Genomic DNA, 16,238 nt, shown 5'->3' with positions numbered 1-16,238 from the left:
ATCATAGACACTGAATCTATGTTTTAGCTAGGATGCCATTGCTTTTGGTTTAGGTTTAACATGATGTTGGACCCCTTAGTTCTTCTACTGAAGAGTTCTCTTCAGTGGAGAAGACAGAAAGTCTAATTTACAGTAGTAGTAGTTGATCCTAGCCAGCAGAGAAAGTCTAAAAAGCATGTGCTGCAGGAGCTGAGGCAGCAGAGTCCCAGCCAGCCCTGCCCTGCGGAGGCTCCAGTGGGTCCGCTCAGCCTAGTAACATGCCATTTGTAAAGGATTACTTTGGGGCCTACATACTAGTTAGGTTCCTCTGCCATTGAGAAAAAAAAGAGTAAAGACAAAAGCACTCACCATCTTAATATTCACAGGACTGTACTAAAGAATAATGATTTAAGATCAAGACAAGAGTTAACTGCCCACCTCACCAAGCAGTGGCCCTCCCCAGGAGCTCTGGATGTCAATGCTGTTGCCTTGGATACCTTGCTTTACCGAAAACACAATAAACAGTGGTATGAGTAAGTGTAATGTTTTTTTCCAACTAATTACACATTTAGTTGTACCAAAACATGTGGCTATCCACTCTGGTATCTCAGTTATTTTTCTGAACATATTATTAGCCAAGACAGTCGTTAGGACTGCTTTGATGAGGTTCCCTTAAGAAGCAGATGTCTGAATATTCGAAGCCAAGGCACCTGGGGAAGCAAGATATGTGAAGAGTTCTAGGTGGTACGGTCAGATCAGCTGTCTCCTGTTCTGTTAGATTTCCAGTCATCCCCTAAGTGTATCTATGAACTAGTTTTCATGAGGCAACTATTTTGAAATTGTAGCTTTAGGATGTACTAGCCTGGAATTAGTTTTCTAGATTTCTTATTTTAAAAAAAAATACCATATTCAATCTTCTAAAATTATATAAAAGTCTGAAGTTCTCAGTGGATTTGACTTTTGATCATTTTCATCAATCTAATTTTTAAGAGCAATAATACAGTCACTCTACCTCTGAGCCATAATTTCTTTTTCCTAGTGTGCCAGACTTTCATCTGGTCAGAATGTCTCAGTATTGAATGAGCTGCAAAATGATTTTGAAAATCAGGTTGTATTAGCATCTTTGGGGTTTTAACACTTTTTCATCTTAATCATTTGTTTCCACTGTATTTTTCTTTAGTTAAATTTCTAACTTTTCTCCCTAATATTCTTCCCTCCCAGCCCCTTTTATTTTTTATCTCCTTTCCACCTATTTCTCCATTTTCTATTTTCTTTCTCCCTCCCTCTGACCCTTCATCTTTCCCCTTCTTTAGTGCCCCTGGCTTAGAAGTCACTGGCAAAGTCACACATTCCTGCCTGTGTTTCTGTCCATCTGGCATTCATCTAGAATTTCTGCTTCTTGATTAGTTACCCAAGCAGACATAGACATGTCTTAGCAAAGCACTACTTCCACCTTCTTTACTCTTATGATTTTGGGAGTTGTTGTTTATCAATGATACGATGCAAATTAAATTTGACCTTGCGTTATTAAAAGTAGTACTAGAGACGAGCTTCTTCTTGTCTTATTGATTGTTAAAGATAAGTAGAGATGAGAAGACTTCTTATGGAATAAATCAGAAAATTTTTTCATCTATTAAGTCATTTCTTAGTATGACTTGAGGTGTGGCTTTGACCATTCCGTAAATTAGCAGAGTTCCTGTATGTACTCATACAAGTGTTTACATGAATAAGTTAAGTATTACAGTAGCTATATCCTGTGTGGAGTATAAGTTTACCTTTCTGTGTCACACTTAATTGATAGAATAATATTTGTATTTCAAATTTATAATTAAAAACATAATTTATAGAAATACATTTATTGAATACATTATATTTGACACATGAGAAGCTCTTAAATTTACAGTGATGAGCTGGGGATATGGGTTGGTTGATTAATTACTTTATGTTCAAATGTGAGGACCTGAGATTGGATCCCCTTTACCCCACAATCAGTAGGGGAATATACCTGTAATCCTAACCCTGTGGAGGTAAAGACAGGAAGATCTTGGAACCCACTAACCAGCTAGTGTTGTCCAATCCAAGAGCTCCTGTCTCAAACATCACATGTGGACCTAGAGGTGTATACACACATGAATATATATATGCATGCGGATGGATTATGTACACATGCTCACTGTTGTGACAAGAGCAGTGAGCTGAGCCCAGTCATTAAAGTGTTGAATGTCCCAGCATGAGGACCTATATTTGATCTCTAGTTCCCATGTAAAAAGCTGGAGGTAGTGGCCAGTACTTATAATCCCAGGCTTGGGGAGGCAGAGCCAGATGGATCCCTGGGTCTCACTAGCCAACCAGCCCAGCCAGATTGGTAATCCTTAGGTCCTTTAAAAAAAGTGGACATCTCCTGTGGAATAGTAGAATAATAGAATAGTATCCAAAGTTGGCCTCAGACCACCCATGAGTACTGAAACCCACTCACACAAACATGAGCAGATGCATACTCATTGTGACTATATTAAATCTGCAAAATCAAAGACTTTCTTCACAACATCCACTTCATTGTGAAATGGTTTTTAAAAAAAGGAAGTAAAATATTTTAGCCAGAAGATGTATACTTTAACCTACCCACAGAGATACCTATAAAGGAATCAATAAAGAACCCAAAGTGTGTGTGTCTTAGCCATGTACGTACGTACACACACACACACACACACACACACACACAGTACTAGTAAAAATAAAAAACAAAGAACTGTAAGTGGAATATTTATTGCTATTTTACATCTGCATGTATAATGTTACAAAGCAACATTGCATCACTCCAAGTGATTACAGTCTAAAGGCAAGGGAACAGCCTTGTTCCCCTGCTCAGCATGAGTTTAAAGTTGTGCTTCTTGACTCACACATCAGCTGAGGAAGGAAAATACCCTTCTCTAGAATTATCTCATTCACCTGACTTGTCCTCATATGTTCTTGCTATTTTTAGATGAGCCTGCTATTCCTGAGCAAAGCCTGTCTAGGTGTGGTTTAGTACAGGGGATTCTGGACCTGGAGTTCAAATGCAGTATTGTCAGTAGCCACTGCTAATTGGTTACTGTGTGACACCAAGTGATGCTTCCTTCCCTTAACTTTCGCTTTTTGTATGTACAATACTGAGAGTAGGGCCTAAGGGTCAAATGCATCATCTTGTACTTAATAGCTTCTCAATGACTATTAATAGTTGACATGATTTTTCGCTAGTCTTATGTACAAAGGATGTATGCCCATCTCACATTCCAAGATCTGCTCTCTGAGTCTTATAGAAAATTGATTTATCATTCTGAGTATGTAATTCCAACTACTTCATTTAAACATATAGGTCTGGGTTTTTAGGATAGGGAACTTTCTATAAATAATGTTTAAAAACTAAGCAGACATTATCATCATTTATGATAACCTACAGATTATGGAGGTGGCTAGGTCTCTTTAAATAAGTATTGTCACCTCTGTAGCTGGCCCTACAATACAGTAGTGTTGGTGTTAGTAAGTTTCTCCTGCAAAAGGGGTACAATGGCCAAAGCTCTGTGAGATTAACCTACCAGCTAACCTAAGCCTGTCTGAAAGAATTACAGGGATGGAAATAGAGAGGAACCTGAAGAAAAGAAGGTCCAGCAACAGACCCAAAGTGGGATCCAGGTCAAGGCGAGGTCCCAAGGCCTGACACTACTGAGGCTATGGAGCGCTCACAAAAAGGGACCTATCATGACTGCCCTCCAAAAGACCCAACAAGCAGCTGAAAGAGATGGAAATATTTGCACCCAACCAATGGACAGAAGCAGCTGACCCCTGTTGTTGAAATAGGGAAGGCTGAAAGAAGCTGAGGAGAAGGGCGACCAGCAGTAGGAGGACCAACAGTCTCAATTAATCTGAACTCCTGAGATCTCTCAGACACTGAACCACCAAACAGACAGCATACACCAGCTGATAGGAGGCCACCAACACACACATGCAGTAGAGGACTTCTGGGTCCGAGTTCATTCAGAGATGATGCACCTAACCCTCAAGAGACAGAGGCCCCAGAGAGTTTAGAAGTCAGGCAGGGTGATGGGTGGGGCATTCACATGGAGACAGGGGGCTGGGGAGGAGGTATGGGAAGTGAAGCAGTCGAAGGGTGGATGGGGAGGGGGTGGGGGGTTAGGGAATGGAATGTGGAGTGTAAAAAATTTTTAAAAAAGAAGGCTCAGGACAAGTTGGGCTTAACGGTGCTTATTTAAGCTACTAGCAAATGTGTAAATCTAATGGGTTGTCATAGAGGGAAGAGGCACAGGTCTTCTTTGGGGCTGATGTGACAAGTTGGCCCTTTGGGTTGGCTGAAAATTAGCTTGTCATTAAAAAGTACAGGCCTAAGTTAGGTATAAGTTTGAATAGAAACCAACTTACACCACTTTGTTACTAGAAACCAAAAGAAGTGATGGCACCTTTGACTTATGGCGTCCTGCTTAGCTATGTCACAGTGTATGGTTCTGATGTAATTAATGTGTTGATCTTGATTTTCATATTTAATTTACATTTAGAAATTATATTTTTATATTAATCTACTGGATAACTGGGTTAAGATCTGTAACCACAGAAGGACCCCTCTCACAACAGATCTGAAATTTATTGCTATTAATTATATTGTTTATTAAACTTTAAGTATACTACTCCTAGTTTGTTTGTTTGTTAAATAGACATAGCAATATAAGCCATGCCAGATGTAAGATCCTTTTTTGTTTTTATTTCACACATGGCAATATGGTAAAAATTGATAAAGCCAGGTGTGGTGGTGCATGCCATTAGTTCCAACACTTGAGAGGCAGAGGCAAATCACAGTAAAATCTCAACAAGAACTAAACATATTGGTATGTTTTCATAACACAGCATACAATGAGTGTTTACTTTTTGTTTCCTGTAAGTTTTATCTTAGGGTTTTTATTGTTGTGAAGAGACACCATGACCAAGGCAACTCTTGTAAAAGATGACATTTAATTGGAACTGGCTTACAGTTACCATCATGGTGGGAAGCATGGCAGTTTCCAGGCAGGCACGGCAGTGAAGAAGGAGCTGATAATCCTACATTTATATCCAAAGACAGCAGAAGGAGACTGTGTACCACAGTGGCATACCTTGAGCATATATGGCCCCAAAGCTCCCCCACACACACACACACAATGATACACTTCCTCCAACAAGGCCACACCCCCTCCAATAAAGCCACACCTCCTAATAGTGCCACTCCCTATGTCCAAGCATTCAAACACATAAATCTATGGAGGCTATATTCAAACCACCACAGTTTTGTTTTACTCTCCTTTTTATACATGCAGTTTAGGTCACCTGAACTTCTCGACTTATCTTGTTAAAGTGTTATCTCTCTCACTCATTCTTATCCCCAAAGTTCAGCCTCATCAGCATCAGGTTTCAATTTTCCTCTTATTCTTTTTTAAAAATTTGTTTATTTGTTACTTATTTACTTTGCATTTATTTAGCTTGTATGGGTATATGTGTGGGAGTCAGTTCTCTTGTCCCACCAGTCGGGTACCTGGGATCAAACTCAGGTTTTCAGACTTGGTGACAAGCACTTTGTACCTACTAAGCCATACTCACCTGCCCCTTCTTAAGCTTTTTAATCCTTTAAATGTATCATTGGCTCTCAATTTGGCTGCCACTCAAATTGCAAAGTTATGACAGCCTGACAGTACGGTTTTCATGATCTAATGAGGTTTAAAGGTTTTTTTTTCTCCTTTAAAATGTTTATTTTTTTTAAACTTGTGTGTGTGTTGGGTGGGGGAATGTAATAGTATTTGAGAGCAGGTGCATAAGGAATCTGTGGGGCCAGATCCCCTGAGTTATGGTGGTTGTGAGGCAGTCTGCATAGATGTGCATAGATGCTGGGGACCAAACTCAAGGCGTCTGCAAAAGAACTCTTACTCTACTTGTTTTAGGATTCCTCCCACGTGTGTTTTTTGAATATTTGTGTAATTATTATCTCTAAGGCACCAAGGCTCCAAAAATATTTCAGAATGTGTATGTAGAAACTTAACCTAACTCATATGGATTGTTTTCTAACAAGTTTCCCCTGTATCCCTATGTTAATTAGAGTAGATTAAGAGTCTGTAGACACTCTGCTACAGCAAATGACAATTGTATTTTTTTATAAATGTGACTTTATTTTATTATGTTTTGTGCACATTGTGTACATGAGTGTCTGTGTGATGCTGCCAGATCCCATGGAACTGGAGTTACAGATAGTTGTGAGCTGCCATGTGGGTGCTGGGAACTGACCCTGGATCCTCTGGAAGAACAGCCAATGCTCTTGACAGCTGAGCATCTCTCCGGCCTTGACAGCTTTATTATTAAACATATCCCTGTGGGAAAAAAAGAGAGAAAATTAGCTTCTTTGTCTCCATGTGCATGCATATGCCTGTGAATATTATGCACACAATTTCTTTCTTTTTCTTTGTTTTCTTTATTCTTCTCGCATACAATGCATCCAACCACAGCCCCTTCTCCCTTCTCTCTTCCCAGTTCCCAGCCCCTGACCTTCCCTCTCCCCCAGATCCACTGCTCCTCCATTTTCCTTCAGAAAAGAGCAGGCCTCCCAGGGATATCAACCATACATAGTATAATAAGATACAATAAGAGTAGGCACAAACCCTCATATCAAGGCTGAACAAGCCAATGCAATAGGAGGAAAGGTGTCCCAAGAGCAGGCAAAAGTGAGAGACACCCCTATTCCCACTATTAGAAGTCCCACAAAACCCCCAGCTAAATAACCACACTGTATATACAGAAGACATAGTGCAGACCCATACATGCTCTATGCTTCAGTTTCTGTGAGCACCTATGGTCCTTGCTTAGTTGATTCTGTTGGCCATGTTCTTCTGGTATCCTAACTCCTCCAGCTCCTACAATCCTTCTTCCCCCTTTTCCATGGGGTTCCTCAAGCGACACCCAGTGTTTGACTGTGGCTCTCTTCATCTGCTCCCATCAACTGCAAAAGGAAGCCTCTCGGATGACAACTAGGCCAGGTGCCAGTATATGAGTATAGCAGAATATCATTAGGAATCATTTCATTGGCTTGGGGGGGGTGGTGGTGGTGGTGGTGGTTTTTTCCTACCATGATTGGTTATACTTTTAGGTCTCTAGGCTATCTAGCCTCTAGTTCCTTGCCCTCTCAGCAGTGTTAGGCACAGGTGTCCTCTCATGGCTTGGGCCTCAAGTTAGATCATTGGTTAGCCATTCCCACAAGTTCTGAGCCACCATTGTCCCAGCCCATCTTGCAGGCAGGACGAGTTGTAATTCAAAGGTTTTGTGGTTTGGTTGATGTCCCAGTCCCATCACTGGAAACCTTGCCTAGTTACAGAAGATGGCTTGTTCAAGTCCCATATCCTCCATTATTAGGCCTCCCTCATAAGTACCAGGAAGTTTCCACTGCTCTAGGTTTCCATATCGTCCCTAAATGCCTACACCTGGAAAGCTGTCTCTCTCCATACTCTCTCCCTCCACCCCTCGCTTCCCCCACTTGATTCCTCCTGTTCCCACCCCCATTTGTTTCCAGGACAGCTGCAAAATCTACTCTAGTTCCCTTCGCAGGGAGATCCATGCTTCCCCCCTGGAGCCCTCTTGACACTTATCCTCTCTGAGTCTGTGGACTGCAGTGATCATGCACAGGGTTTCCTTTCTCCCTGTGGATGATACTTATTTTCCTCTGTGTATCACACAATGTATTGTTCACTGACTACTGGATAATAGGAATTACTGACTTTAGAACATCTTTTAAGCAAAAATATATTATAAAATGATATCATTTGTTCTAATAATTGACCGAGATAAGACTACCAATGACATATGATACCATTCTTACAAGTTTAAATTAAATTTAACATAGTGGAATGTATTAAACTACAGGTTTTTGTGTTGTCAGAATATATGCTATTTGGGGTTCTCATTATATACTTAAACTACTTATTTATAAACATTCTGTTCTGAGAAATAGCAATATATATATATAGTTTATGTATCTCTGTGGATACATTTCAATGTCATGATGTTATTGTGTGTAGGATTCTCAGGACTTAGCTATGAGCTTTTAATGAGACAGCTCCTATAGACAGCTTAGTACAAACCTACAAATATTTATGAGAATGAGTTTTGCTGGAAATCAGGTACCATTGTATAATCTAAACCCTATTCTTTGATATCTGAAGCTGAAGCCTCCTTTCTGTTGGTAGGTTTGTCTTCATCTTCAATAAGGAAGGTGGAGTGTATCATAAGGTCTTACTATTTTTTTTTTTTTGAGACAGGGTTTCTCTGTATAACCCTGGCTGCCCTGTAACTCACTTTGTAGACCAGGCTGGCCTCAAACTCAGAAATCCGCCTGCCTCTGCCTCCCAAGTGCTGGGATTAAAGGCGTGCGCCACCAACACCCGGCCATAAGGTCTTATTAAAGTGTTTAATTTCAGGATGAAATATTTGTTGTTGTTTTAAAACATCATTGCTTCCAAATTCTGTTTCTACTTTCATTTCATTTAATTAACTAGAAACTTTAGACTCAAGGATTGTTGCCAACTGTGAAAAACTGAAGAATAGGTTTAGCCTCAATTTGGATTTTCAGGTCCTTCTGGACCTGAGCTATGTGGGACGCTCACCCAGCAGTTTTCCTCAGGATCTCTTTCAGCATTTCCTCCCTCTAATAAGCTGCAGACCTGGAAGCTATTGTAATATACTACAGTAGTCAATAAATTCCTGCCTTTTGCTTATGGGTATTTTGTTTTTAAATGTTTCTTCATATAATTTTTAAATTAAAAATATTAACCCATCTTTATGATGAAAAAGTGTCAGAAATTCAATTCACCAGTTTAAAAGCAAGAATTCTACAAATTGAACATAGAAAATAATTTGTGATGAAATGTCTAAAATTACTCAGTAGTGTCCTGTGTTCTAAGGCTATGAAAATGGCTTAGTGGATAAAAGTGCTTGGTCTGTAAGCCTGAGGGCCTGAGTTTGAATCTCTAGCACCCATGTTGAAAACTGGACGTGGTTGATCATATCTGTAACCCTAAGCCCAGGGTGGGGAGGGATTGCAAGAGTCAGCTTCTCTGAAACAGCAAGCCCCCATTTCAGAGAGAAACCTACTAGTAAGATGGAGAGGTCTATAGAGGGACATATGTGAAGGCCTGCTCTGCTGCCTGTTTGTGCACAGGCACACACACACACACACACCAAAAGCCCATGTTTTTACTATCCTCCATAGCTAAGGATAAACGATTTTATTGAAAACCAAGTGAAATTTACAAGAACAGAATACTTGAATACAGTTCTCAGGGTCTGTCTCAGCAAATGAAGCTGCTCTTTGAGAAGCTCTAATAGAACAAGAAGGCAGATCTTTCCTTCTGATGCTAGAGTGGAGGTGACGTAACTAGGAGAACAGGTCAGTCCAAGGCCCAATGGCTAGGATTATTTACTCTATCTGTGACCTTACAACAAAGTAAAAGAGGTAATGGTCTAATTTCCTAAGGTACTTTTAAGTACTGAATAAGTTTTATATGTGAATATATATACTTATACGCATGTGAGTCATAAATGTTTATCATTTAAATGGGATAGCACTGTGTTTTAACATATACCAGGTGCATTATAATTATTGGGTTTCACTTTATTGTATAGCACATAGCTTTCTAAGTATCTGCTATATCAGAAATGTACTGACTTAAAATAAAAGGTTTTTATATACAAACATTTGAGAAGTCATTATAAATTGAGAGTATTGTTTGCATTGTTAGTAAAGTCATTCTGCCATCTCATTTTGCACTTCAGAGACATGAAAAATGGATTCCTGATTCTATTTCTATATTCTATTCTATTATAGAATTATATATTATATTATATTCTATATTCTATCACTATGGCAGCCTATAAAATTTTATCTTAATAATATTGATGGGAAATAAATACCAACTAATTTAAAGTAATTGCTAGTTTAGTAAACTTATTGGTCTCTGCTTTTTGTTGTTATTATTAGTGTAATTTTCAAATTGTTATTATTAAAACACAATCTACTTCTTAGTAAAGAAATATTTTTCCATTTCCTCCTCACTTTAGTTAAGAGTCCGGCTAGCACAAGACAATATCTGGGCATAAGTATTCAAAACTTTTTCCATGAGACAGGGTGTCACTGTTTAGCTTTAGGTGGACCTGCTATATAAAACCAGCTTGCCTTAAACTCACAGAAATCCACTTCCTCCTGCCTCCCAAATGCTGAGATTAAAGGCAATGCACCACTAAACCCAACATTTTGAAACATTTTTAATATATGTGCCTTTGCAGATCTGAGACCAGGTCTACCCATGTTATATATATATACACAACCATGAAGGAAATCATTTGCTTCATATGTGCTTTCTTGTAGATATTATTATAAAATATGTATCTGTGGATTTATGTAGTTTCTGAATATCTAATGAAAGACATTCAGCTTAAAAAAACCTACTTTTCTTAGTCTACTGCCACTTTTATTAGTAAATAATGATCAATTCCAAACCTGAATATATCTTTTTGTTAACCTTATCCTGAAAACTAAATTTGAGGAAAGATTAATAATAAGCTTTTGCTAACCTTTCACTTCAAACTGAAGTATCCTCTGATGTAATTAATCTAAGCAATTAGCATAATTCAAAAGGACTTAAAACAGAGAGGGGGATTAATATATTGATGGTTTATTAATATAATAAATATTTATTAGTCAAAAATTTAAAACTTAAATTACAGTAATTTATAATAATTGTTTTTGTTGAATATCAGCTGTCAGTGATTATTTCAAGGCACTAAGGAATCCTGAAGTACTCGAAATGATAGGTCATTATTAAACTATGCCATTTGTTTCTTTATTGGTATTATTCCTTAGGTTTTTCTGCTCCTACTTTATAATAACCTAATTAGAAGTTCCTATTTTAATTGTCTGGATAATAAATAATTAATTTGATAGTGTTGATTTGCTTGAAAAATTATTATTCTTTTCTGTTTTTCAATGAACAAACTAGATAAGCTTCCAAAATAGGTAAGGAGAAAAGTATAATGGAAATCCCACATAAACCATAATAAAGGCAAAATTTAGGGAAGGCATGAGAAAATTAGTCACAACTTTAATGCATTATAAACCATTGAGGTTTATCAAAAGTTATTGTCCTTTGTGAGAAGAAGTTACAATAACTTTTTTATCCTTCTTTTCAGTAAAAGTTACCAAAGCCTTGACCAGTTATCAGCAGAAGTTAGCCTTTCTCAGGCCTCGTTGGACCCCAGCCACTCACAAGAAGGAGATGGAAAGCAAGACTCATTGAATTTCATCGGTGAAGGTAGTGTGCTGGCTGATTTTACATCCACTTGACACAAGCTAAAGTCATTTGAGAGCAGGGAACCACAGTAAGAAAAGGCCTCGGTAGGTTTGGGTAGTAGGCAAGCCTAGGGACATTTCCTCAATTAGTGATTGATGGGGAGGGCCCAGCCCATCGTGGGTGGTAACATCCTGAGCTAGTGGTCTTGGGTTCTATAAGAAAACAGGCCGAGCAAGCCATGGGGAGCAAGCCAGTAAACAGCACCCCTCCATGGCCTCTGCCTGAGCTCCTGCCTCCAGGTTCCTGCCCTGTTTTGAGTTACTACCTGGACTTCCTTCAGTGATGAACTATGATGTAGAAATGTAAGCTGAATCAACCCTTTCCTCCCCAACTTGCTTTGCCCAAGGTGTCTCATCACAGCAATAGGAACCCTAACTAAGACAGTAAGGAGATGACAATGGTATTGGTGAGTAGTTTAGCATGCCTGGACTTTAAGAACAAACTGTTATGTAGCCCACACTGACTTTAAACTTGTAACCCTTTTGACTCTGCCTCTAAAGTCTGGGATTACAGGCATGTCCACATAGGTACACACATGCACATATTCAGATAGATAAACATTAAGAATAATTAAGTTGTGTTCATGACATGTCACACATGTTTTAATGCATTCTGGTTTCCTTCAGCCTCTCATTTCCCTCCCACACCTGCAAGCCCCTGCTCTTCCTCACAAATCTTTTCCTCATATTCATTAGTCTTGTTTGTGTCCCACAGAGTTTAACTAGGGTGGCCTGTGTGTTCACCAGGGGCTATACAACTGGATGCTATACCCTCCCACTCTCTTCCCAGCAGTAAGCGAGCGCTGTGAGCTCCTCGCTCACTATGACTGCTAGAGAGCCCCAGTGTTGTGGGGGCCCAGTGCACGTAGGCACAGTTGCTCAGAGTTTATGATAGCTAAGAAGTTGGCATTTCACAGGCCTTTGGTTCTTGCATGTTTTGTGCTTCCCCTTTCTGAAAATGTTGCAAAAGTGGGGGTACAAATGTCTTAGTCAGGGCTGAGCCCTTACTTCTTTTTATTCTCAACATCTTGTATTGTTAGAGATCTCTGCATTACCTCCATTCACCCTAAGGAGGGTTTCTCTCATTGAGCCTGAGAGTAGCATTTGTCTAGTCTCTCCAGAGTAGATACATATGGTAGAAAATTTTAAGTGTCTAATTATTTTATTTACTTCTAAGTATGTCATTCTTTTGGATTATATTATAAACCAATTTATTTTCTCTATTTCTCTTTTTAAGGTTTTTAAATAACTTCTTTTAGATTTTAAGCATACATTTTTAAGACATATAGCTGAGGCTGCTGAGAACTCAGTCAAGCCACGAGTGTGTAATTCTAGAACTTCTTCCTTTTCTGCTCTTCATTGGAGATGTTTAGTGAAAAGTGAAAACCAGCTCCTGGAAGTTGCCTTTCCACACACTCTGTGGCACACACGCCAGAAATAAAGCAATGAAACAACGCTATAATTAAAATCACAGATCCCAGTGCTCAGGAGACAGGAAATAAATGGTCAGCTAGTGAGTAATGTCTGATCAGGATAGGTTTGTTTCTACTGTACTTCTTAATATAAGTACAGGATTCTCATATTCTCTCCGGTTTGGCCACAGTTACTCTTATTTAGTTGAGTATTCTTTTCTCTTTATTGGGTGACAAAGTGTGAATATATTCTCAAAAACGGAGGGTAGAGACATGGTGGCACATGCTTTTAATCCCTGAGTTTGGAGGTAGAGGTACAGGAATCTCTGAATTTGAGGCCAGCCTGGTCTATATAGTGAGCTCCAGGACACCCAGAGTGTGTGTGTGTGTGTGTGTGTGTGTGTGTGTGTGTGTGTGTGTGTATGTATATATATATATATATATGTATATATACATATATATATATGTATATATACATATATATATATATATGTATATATACATATATATATATATATATATATATATAATAAGTAAGTCAGTAAATAAAAGGTAAACTACATTTTTGCTCCAAGATGCATTATCTCAAAGTACCATACCAAAATGTTTTAAGAAAAACATAATATTTTTAAAGGAGATATTAGATAATAAAATAGGTTTAGCCGCATCGATACATTGTCACTACTCTAGAAGCTATGGGAGTTTCCCCTGGTTTTTTGGTCTTGTAGTGATTCATGAAAGCTGTTACTTTTGTGTGCTTTTATCTTGATGTCCAGGTAAAGAAGATACTCCCTCACTTCTTGGCCTTTGTGGGTCACTGACATCAGTGGCAAGTTACAAGTCCCTAACAAGCCTAAAATCCAATGACTGCCTCGCAAGCCCCACCACGGAGATAACAAGCCCAGGCCTGACTCCATCCTGAAAGACTACATAAAAACCCAAAGTTTCTGTATTGTAAATATTCTGTTTACATAAGTTTGACTGCTGGGAGATTTTGAAATTTTATATTCTGGTACATGCGGTGACATTTTGTTGTTTGGAGATTTCAGTCCAGCCCGTTTAAATTTCTGAGGGAAAAGCATAGAAGTCCCCCTATTTTTCTTTTTAGAATATTACATTTGTCACTGAGGATGTTTAAAGTTGATTAGGCTTTAAAACTCTTACAAAGAGTGTCTGAATTCATTATAATTGTACATAGTTGTTTTTTATATTTGTTTAAATATGTCTTGGTGTCCAAAGACCAAGTCCAGGTTTTACCCCAGAGACTTAAGCTTAGCAGTTTCTTTTGCTCCTTTATTTGGTGGTTAAATTTGCACAAAAGGCAACTAATTCCATGAAGTACTTCCTGCAGTCTGATGTCTTTGTACCATGCTGTAAGGGGAAGTCTCCAGCCACAACCACACAGTGGCTCTTTAAGCTTTCCTTTTACCAGTTGGTACCAACTTTTAGCATTTCATGAAGTTTGTAGAAATGTGCCTTTTTAGGCGGTTGCTGACTAAATTTGTCAGGTATGGAGGAAAAGCATCTTATATATCAGAAAATGAATACATTTCTTAGACTTCTTTTCCCAGGTATGCCTGAGACATTGGGAACATTTCAAACTTCAGAACTAACGTTGGCAAGGGGTGACTAACATCAGAAGTTTCCAGTTGAATTAATGATTTTGATGATGGTTTTTAAAGAAAGAGTTCCCGAGTGACCAGGATATCTTACTGTGGATTTACGTCTGAGCTACAAGGCTATTTTCCCTGTGTGCAACAATGAGTTACATATTGGGTGTTTCAGAGCCATTACCACTATGCCATGATTTCTCATCTTTCAAACTGATCTTAGTGTTTAAAAAACTATACTTCTGTAGGAAAACAGATTTTTTTTAAAGAGCTGTGTTTCAATTTTTGTTTTTTACAATTTTTAAAACAGCTACACATGTCCCTAGAAATTCCATCGTATTGAAAATGAACATGTATGAAGTATATATTCTCTAGTGGGTCATAGGAGGAAAACAAGTGTGCCAAAGACATTTCCTATACTGTTTCATGGAGGGGCCACAGTGCTCACTCTTGTCTGTTAACTTTTATATTTAAACTGAGCAGCTGTGACACGTAGGAAACGTATCCCTCCTAAAAGCTTCCTGAGGAGTGCTGCGCTCACACATTCACTCCTTGTATCCAAAGTGTAGGGGCGGGAGGTTCTGGGAAATGCTTGGAGTGTGGTCTCATGGTGTGGACTCAATCAGTAGTAACATGACCAGTGCGCATGTGCGGCAGTGTAGACACTAATCTCTGCAGCAAAGGAGGCCTGCTGCAAGCTCAAGACACACATTGCATTGGATGGCTCAGAACAAACTAAGCGCTTTGTTCCTGAGGCTCGTGTATTAAAACAGAGCACCTCCATCTGCTCTGAAGTGTGTACACCATATTAAGAGTACAGTGGCCAAAGCCACATTTATGTAGTGTCAGGAATAGCAAATAAAGACAGCGGGCCTGCAGCAGGCTGCATGGGGACTTAGATGGTCATGGGAATGTTGGGAATTTAGGCTGGTCGTGGGCACACCTCTACTTTCCTAAGAACTGTCAAAGTGTTTACTGCTTTATCACCATGGCCTGCTCTCACCTGTCACTTATGATTTTTCAGATATAAAACCTTGGTAAGATCTTTTCATACATTTTTATAAAGTAGTAGGGAATACAAGATTCCCCAGTTGGTACACTTTTTCAGATCTGTCTGATAGACACATTAGTTTGTGACATATCCCTGCTGCTAACTGTGGACTGAGACATGACACCTGAGGATCATGGCTTTCCCTCCATTATTGGAGTTCTTGATATAAAGTTCATCTGCTACTGTGGAACCCAAGTTTCTACAGTTGATTTCGAGCTAGATGCAGTTTGTAATGCTTGCATGAGTGAACAGTGTCTCAGTCTTTAATTTTCAGTGGTACTGTTTATTTTTCAGAAACCCACAAAGAATGCTGGCTATGTCTATCTTTCCATCTGTATTTTGTTGCCTTGATGTACTATATTTGTTGCATGTATATTAAAGATTTTTTAACCATAGAGTACTGGTCTTTTCCTTGACACAAATATTTACCTGGTTCAAGTGTTCACTGAACTTCTATTTCAGCACATAGAATAAATATTGAGGACTAATTAAACCCAACACACTAATGAATATGATTGGAGAAAAACCTTCTATTGAGATTGAATATTATATATACTTTTAAAATATTCCTTATAGAGCACATGACATTTTGAGAGTTACTGAATACATGTAGGACAATGGTCCCAAGTAATTGAGAGAAGTTGAAAAATTCCTATCACTTAGTGACATTACAACTCTTCTAATATGAAACTGACAAAATTTTTGATATATTCTGAATTTCTTTTTTTTTCTTTTCTTTTTTTAAATTTTCTTTATTTACATTTCAAATGCTATCCCGA

General features: G+C 38.6%; 1 protein-coding gene across 2 annotated transcripts in view; it reads left to right on the top strand.

Annotated features, from left to right (window-relative positions):
- Rundc3b (RUN domain containing 3B) overlaps nt 1–15,854 on the top strand; it is a 114,042-nt gene extending 98,188 nt beyond the window's left edge. Inside the window, exons 9-11 of one of the 2 annotated variants that reach the window (XM_021190718.2) lie at nt 366–512; nt 11,227–11,348; nt 13,575–15,854. In XM_021190718.2, coding sequence (XP_021046377.1) covers nt 366–512; nt 11,227–11,348; nt 13,575–13,720 — 415 coding nt within the window. In that variant the 3' untranslated portion in view covers nt 13,721–15,854. The remainder of the gene's footprint in view (nt 1–365; nt 513–11,226; nt 11,349–13,574) is intronic. The other variant, XM_021190719.2, reaches the window with a different exon arrangement.
- Nucleotides 15,855–16,238: the final 384 nt, after the last annotated feature.

The sequence above is a fragment of the Mus pahari genome, chromosome 2 (genome assembly GCF_900095145.1).
Source record: "Mus pahari chromosome 2, PAHARI_EIJ_v1.1, whole genome shotgun sequence".
Taxonomy (NCBI): domain Eukaryota; kingdom Metazoa; phylum Chordata; class Mammalia; order Rodentia; family Muridae; genus Mus; species Mus pahari.
This window is presented reverse-complemented; position numbering and strand designations above follow the sequence as displayed.